Source organism: Perognathus longimembris, unplaced genomic scaffold (assembly GCF_023159225.1).
Source record: "Perognathus longimembris pacificus isolate PPM17 unplaced genomic scaffold, ASM2315922v1 HiC_scaffold_39, whole genome shotgun sequence".
In the NCBI taxonomy this organism is placed as follows: Eukaryota; Metazoa; Chordata; class Mammalia; order Rodentia; family Heteromyidae; genus Perognathus; species Perognathus longimembris.
Genome location: NW_025959157.1, coordinates 41,616 through 48,883, shown reverse-complemented (window position 1 = coordinate 48,883; position 7,268 = coordinate 41,616). Strand labels below are relative to the sequence as shown.

The 7,268-nt window shown below is 54.3% G+C and overlaps 1 protein-coding gene across 1 annotated transcript; it reads right to left on the bottom strand.

Annotated features, from left to right (window-relative positions):
• Positions 1–2,752: 2,752 nt before the first annotated feature.
• LOC125344691 (elongin-A3 member D-like) lies at positions 2,753–5,693 on the bottom strand (the record flags this gene model as incomplete). Its single annotated transcript, XM_048337107.1, has 5 exons — positions 5,277–5,693; positions 5,085–5,183; positions 4,754–4,916; positions 3,346–3,622; positions 2,753–3,090 (listed from the first exon to the last, which is right to left on the bottom strand). Coding segments are annotated over exons 1-5 (1,294 nt in total), but the record flags the coding sequence as incomplete, so codon positions are not given.
• Between the last annotated feature and the right edge of the window lie 1,575 nt (positions 5,694–7,268).

Sequence of the window (7,268 nt, the reverse complement as noted above, 5' to 3'; positions counted from 1 at the left end):
GGTACTTATACACAATGGAATACTACATAGCGATTAGGAATGTTGAAATATTGTTATTCGCAGGGAAATGGTCAGAACTCGAACAAATAATGTTGAGCGAGACAAGCCTAGAACCCAGAAAACAAAGGGGCATGATCTCCCTGATATATGACTGTTAACAAAGGGAGATGGAGAGACAGTAGAGACCAAGTCTGTGAAACCAAAAACTGCTTGTCAAATAGTATTCCCCACAGGATTGGGGCAGCGACCCAACAGCATGTAACTAAACGAAAAACAATTACTCAACATAAAAAGGTCAAAAATTGACCTCTCAGGGGAATACAATAGCTCAAAAGCTAAGTATTTACCTTCATATAAGACTACTGTCGACATATGGTCTAATATCGACATTACATTTAAAGCCCTAGGCAAACTTTCTTGGGTGTGGCCACGTGGCTACTGTATATGTTCTTGGTACATTGTATATCGTATATATGTCTACTTGACCTAGAGGAGGGATAGAAAAACAGGGTGTAAGATATCACAAGAAATGTACACACTGCCCTACTATGTAACTGTACTCTTTTTGCACAACACGTTGTCAAAAAAATTGTGTTCAATTAATAAATAAATTAAATTTTAAAAAAAAGGAAACGAGGGAACCTTTCACCAGAAAAAAAGTCCTCAGTCCAATTCCCTATTAGAAAATGTATTCAGATAACAGCCATAGAAGCAGGGCCATAGGTTCTGTTGGTTACATAGGTACGTACGTTAGTCAAAACACCTACAACCGAACAATTATACTATAAAATTTAATTGTCTTGTAACTCATGAGAACCCTGAATTTTCAAAAGATTAAAAACTCAGTGCCTTCTCATACTTGGATAACAATTAACCCCTGCCCAATTTGACTCTTGAAAAAACATGCATTCTAAAGCAACACCCAAAACAGGAGGAAAAGAGAACTATTATCCCACCAGTGTTTTCTTCAGCTTCAATACCATCAGCTTTCTTTTATCTACTCCAGACAGAAGCGGAAGTGCACCTACACTGAACCACAAATGGACTGCAGTGAATAATACACCATTTAGAGGGGATGAGAGAAACAGCATTGTGTGCTACGTGTACTCCCGGCAAGTACACAATAGGGTGTGTATGCAGGTCATAGATGAGGCCTGGTATTTATTGTTTTTATCATGAATGTGGAAATGAAATTCCAAGGTAATGTCCAGTTTTCTTTTTCCTACAGGTAGACAAACTGATTGAGAATAAGATGAAGAGAAGTTTTGGCATTTCTCAGGGAAATTCCAAAGGTATTCCGAAGGTGAACTGAGATCTAGGGTGATGCAAAGACATAATACTAAACACATGAAGGTCCAAAGAAGGCTCAGAAGACTGACAGCAAAGGAAGAAAATATAACACTGTTGGCAGACTTGAGACAAGACTATTGGGGTAATTATCACAGAACTAATAAAGCGATGATGATATTAATAACAGAAATACCAGCACAGTGTGAAAATATCAGCCTAGTAACCCACTGAATTCATAAGAGAAGCCAAGGGAAGGAAATAAGAAGTAGCACGTGTGGAAATGTCTTCAGAAACCAAAAATAGAAAAGTTATCAAAACAGTGAGTAGAGTTGGGTAGATGAAGGGCTTACAATTGAGTGGAAAGTGAGCTCTCAGAAAGGTTGCTATGGAGAGGCTACTTGGCAGAATTTCCCTGAACCAAGGTGGAAGGTCTAGATATTAAACAGCCCCAGTGAAGAATTGCTTGAGCCAGGGTATCCGCGGGTAGGTCGGTTGGGGCTTGAGCCAAAGAACCTGGTGTCTCTTTCTTTAGGAGGTTGAGCCCACAGGTGTGGCCCATCAACAATGATCTCCTCCTCCCCCTCCTGTGGCCCCTCCCCCCAGATAGGGTGTGTTCCGGTGCAGGCTGGTTCTTTCCCATGTCCTTTTTCACCGGAGAAGAGTTGGCACATACCGGCTTGGGTCATTGTTTAGGGAGTCGCTGATCTCCCATGCACCAGTTCAGCTGATGGCAGTGCTCTGTGTTTTGTCAAGATAAATACATGAAATATGTGTGTGTGTGTGTGTAACCATATATGTGTGTGTGTTTATAGTCATAAACATATGCGTACTTATATTTATGTACGCACATGTTCCTGTATATTTACCCTTCTGCAGCCCTGCCTGACAATTTATCTAACATCCAAGTCTGTAGATTGTTATTGAAGAGAAAAATGCCCCTTCATCAGAGTAGTGCATTTAGTAACGGAGATAGCATTGTAAATGCCATCCAAGTGGAGCTCAGTATGGAGGGGCACTCATGCGTTGTTAGGCCCCCGGGGGGAAGGTTAGAGTGGACTCAATGTGAGCCTGTGTCCCCCAGAGGCCCTGGAGAGCCGGCGGGCGGGGTCCCTGGGACAGCCCACCGGTGCTGCAGGCCTCTGGGGTCACCGCCCCGGGACCCTGCTCTTGCATCTCAGGTAATCGCGGAGGGTGTTGGCCATGAGCCGGGCAGTTCTCTTAGCAGGGGGCTTTGCGGTGCTGACCACGGGCCTGAGGGCCGCCATTGTGGGGCCGGAGGGGGCGCAGGCTGCTGCCTGGCTTTGGGGATGAAACCTTCCTTCCCCACCTCCAGCAGCTCCGCCCGCACCCGCAGCCCCGGCCCCCAAGGCACCCAGTCTTCCTCCTCCCCCAGCTCGGTTTCCTTGCTGGGCGCCTCCTTGGTGCGGGGCTGGCCCTGTGCTGCAGGCCCGGGGTTGGGCACCGCGGCGAGGGCGCTTCTGGGGAAGCGGGTGCAGGAGCATCTGTGCCCGGCGTCTCCCGCTCTCCTGGGCCTGGGCAGCCCGGATCCTGGCGCTCACGGCCTGCAGACGCTGCTCCCGCTCCTGGCGCAGCCGCACGAAAAGCTCCTGCCAGGACTCGCCCGGGGCGGGGGTGGCCTCCTTAAACTCCTTTCTGCAGCGGACTTGCCACAGCCTGTCTGTGCCGCCGGGTGCCATGGTCCTGCTGTGACCGTTGCCAGGACTGGGGTGCTGAGCTGCGGGACGAGGCTCGGGCACGAGCTCGAACAGAACGCGGGGTGTCCGGGCACCACCGGCGGCACTGTGCGAGGGAAGCACGCAGACCTCCTGGGCAGTGGAGGGAAGAAGCAGGAGGGGCCTGGGTCCCGAGTACACCGGGGTCTTCAGGGCCACTCTGTGGAAAGGGAAGGCTGCCCCTTCCTCTTCCTCCTCCTCTTCACCTTGCTCTTCCTCCTCATCTTCGAATTCCCCTCTTGCCTCTCCCCAGGACACAGAGGCCCCATGCAGAGGGAGTGGAAAAAGGGAAATCCGCCCCTGTCCGGGCAGCACACCTGACTCGACTGGCCCCCTGGGGAAATCCGGTGGTTCGCCCTCGGGGGGCACCGTTGGCTCCTCTCGGGCGGGATCAGGAGCTTCAACAAGAACCAGCTTGCCCGCCTGGTCTCCCTTGACCTCGCTACTCGTCGGGACCCTCTCCGGGGATTCCAGAACCACCCCTGCCTCCTTCATCAGCTCTTCCCACTCAGCCCACTCCAACTGCATGGGGCCATCCTGCCTGGGCTCCTGAGCGCCATCACGCTTGGGGTCCTGCCCCAGGAGCGCCGGCACCAGCCCTGGGTGGCGGCCCAGCAGAGCCACGGTCTCCCAGCGCAGGTCCAGCTCCTTGGCCAAGCTGCCCACCAACTGGTGCTCCCTAAGCCCCTGAACCATGCTCCTCACTCCCGTGGCCTCCAGGATCTCCGGCATGAAGGGTAGGATGGACAGCAGCCTCAGAGTCTTCCGGATCTCCTCCGTGTCCCTGCTGCGGGCCAGGTGCTCCTGGAGCTGCCTCGCAGCTCCCCAAGCCCCCCCCACAACCCGGGTTCCGGGGCCACACCGCTCCTTGGCCCTGCTCTGAGAGGAAGGATCCGCACCTGCCAAGCTCCACCTCTTCCGCTTCTGCTTCCGTTCCCTGGGTTCCTGAACTTCCTCAGTGGGTGCTGGAGCGCCATTCCGCTCCTGGGCCTGGCCCATCAGCTCTGTCCAGAGTGCTGAGTTTCCACCCAGGGGAGCCAAGCTCTTCCAGCGCTTCGCCATCTCCTTGGCCAAACTGCCCACCTGCGGGTGTGCTCTGTACGCCTTCACTGTCCTTCTGACTCCCGTGGCGGCGAGGATCTCTGCCGTGATGGGCAGGACGGACAGCAGCATCAAGGACTTAAAGAGTTCCTCCTCTTCAGTGCTGGAGGCCAGGCGCTCCTGGAGCTGCCCCACGGCCCCCCACACCCACTCGTCCACCTGTGTGATGATGCCACACTGGACCACGTGTGGAGAGATGCAGGGACCACTCACCTGGGTTCCTCGATCCAATTGCTCATGAGTCCCGCAGTGAGAGAAAGGATCCGGCTCATCCTCTTCCTCTTCTCCTTCCTTCTCCTCCTCTCTTTCCCCATCCCCCTCATCCTTCCTCTTCCTCTCCTTTTCTGCCTCCCTCTCTCCCTCTCTAGGGCCATCCTGCCTGGGATCCCGAGCGCCATCCTGCTTGGGGACCTGCCCCAGGAGCGCCGGCACCAGCTCTGGGTGGCGGCTCAGCAGAGCCACGGTCTCCCAGCGCAGGTCCAGCTCCTTGGCCAAGCTGCCCACCAACTGGTGCTCCCTAAGCCCCTGAACCGTGCTCCTCACTCCCGTGGCCTCCAGGATCTCCGGCATGAAGGGCAGGACGGAGAGCAGCCTCAGGGTCTTCCGGATCTCCTCCGTGTCCGTGCTACGGGCCAGGCGCTCCTGGAGCTGCCGCGCGGCTCCCCAAGCCCCCTCCGCCGCCTGGTATCCTGGGCCCCGAGGCTCCTCGGCCCTGCTCTGAGAAGAAGGATCCGCACCTGCCAAGCTCCACCTCTTCCGCTTCTGCTTCCGTTCCCGTGATTCCAGAACTTCCTGGGGGGGCGCTGGGGCCCCATCCCCCTCCGGGCCCCGGCCCATCAGCTCTGCCTCGAGTGCTGGGTTTCCGCCCAGGAGAGCCAAAGTCTTCCAGCGCTTCGCCATCTCCTTGGCCAAACTGCCCACCTGCGGGTGTGCTCTGTACGCCTTCACTGTCCTTCTCACTCCCATGGTGGCCAGGATCTCCGCCGTGATGGGCAGGATGGACAGCAGCCTCAGGATCTTGCGCAGTGCGTCCCCTTCGGTGCTGGAGGCCAGGCGCTCCTGGAGCTGCCCCACGGCCCCCCACACCCACTCCGCCGTCTGCGTCCCGACGCCACCCAGGTCCAGGTCTGCACACAGGCCCGGGCCGCTCACCTGGCTTCCCGCCTGCAGTGGGTCCCTTGCCCCACTGGGACAGCACTGATCCGCGGTGGATGCCTTCCCCATCTCCCGCTCCTGCGCCCCGTTCCTCTCCCCCTGCCCCAGATCCTCCCCCGTGGGCTCCGGAGCTACCGCCCGCTCCGGGACCTGGCTGCGAGCCTCTGACGCGTGGCTCGGCACAGCCAAGATCTCCCAGCGCTCGGCCAGCTCCTTGGCCACACTGCCCACCTGCTGGTGCTTGCTCAAGGCCTCCAGCGTCCCCCTGACACCCGTGGCCGCCAGGATCTCCGGCGTCATGGGCAGGCGGGAGAGCAGCCTCAAGGAGCGGCGGAGCTCATCCGCGTCTGTGCTGGAACCAAGGTGCTGCTGGAGCTGCCGCACGGCCCCGCACACCCACTCGGCCGCACCCATCCCGATGCCCACACCGTCCACGTCCGCAGAGATGCGCGGGCCGCTCACCTGGCTTCCTGGGTGCTGTAGGTCACTCGCTGTGCTCTGGGCACTCCTCCTCTGGTCGGTTGGTCTGTTGCTACTGCGAGGCTGGCCTCTGCTACCTCCTCTTCCTCTGCTTCCTTCCGTGGTCGCCTTCCAAAGCAATCCGGCCGGCCAGCTTCCCGCCTTATATAGGCCTCTGCCTGACCCTCCCTCCTGACAGCTCCGCCTCTAAGCCCCTCCCCACGGCACATGCCCTCTGTGCCCTCGGGTCCTGCCAGGGGTTCTGAGCACATGCCATGCCTTCCACAGGGCCCTCCCCCCAACTCCACGGCCCTCTGCCTGCTCTGCCCTTCTTGTCCCGACCTCCTGGGTCCAGATAGCCCTCACCCTTCCCTTGACCTGGGGTCCCAGCCTCGGTGCAATGGCCCGCTCCACCAACCCTCAACCTGAGGACCATATCCTCCCTCTCTGGCCCTTCATTTCCTCCTCTCCCCATAGCCCTAGGCACACTTTTGTATTTACTCCCAAAACTCTAGGGCTGGGGACCATTTCTCCTCCGTGTATGCATGTATATATATACACACATGTGCACATATATCTAAGTATACACATATATAAATCAATATTTATGTTTGCACACATATATTACATGTCTGTATGTTTATACAGGCGTGTGCATTATTCTTCCCTTTCCTTCCCTTCTCTGGTTTCTTTGAGGGGTTGTGGGCCTGCTGGCCTTCTGGGGAACAGATTTGTTTGCTTGCTGGGTTTCAGATACAGGGTCTTAGGGGAAGTCCAGTTTGGCCTTGAGCTTGGGAACCTGCTGTCTCTGCCTCCTGTAGGCTGGGCTCACAGGTGTGGGCCCTCAGACACTGACCTCCCACCCCCTGCTGTTAGGGTGTGTTCTGATGCAGGCTTGTTCCTTCCGGGGTGGTAGTACACAGGCTGGGTGGATGGGTTGTAATTCCCCAATGTGGTTCTGCATTGTCCTCCATCCTGTCATGTGTGGGCACTTCTTGAGTTTGGATCATTGTTTAGGGAATCTCTGATAACTTATTCCACTATCCAACATAGCAAAATTGTTAGGTATGTGAATAAAAAGCTTTTTGAGGCAATTGCAAAAGGAGTTGCTTTCCAGGTTTTATAGAAAAGCTATTGATTTCTGAGGATTTATTTTGTATGCTGCTACATTGCCAAAGGTTTGGATCAGCTCAAGTAAATTGGGATTAGAATCTATGGGGTTCTTCTTGTAGTTTTTTTTTTTTTTTAACTACCGGACATGCTTAATTAAATAACTTCCCTTTAGTGTACTATTATCATATATATTAAAGTGATAGTGCTACTTAATATTTATTTTTTTAATTTTTATTATCAAACTGATGTACAGAAAAGTTACAGTTTAATATTTATTAAGATACCATTTTAAGTAACCAAATTCTCTTTTTGAATTAATTTAGATGAATGTTACATGCACACTTTAATCAGGGAATTCAAGAGACCTAGAAACAAGTTATCAGGAGAAAGGAAGACTCGGATAGTACTCATCATCAT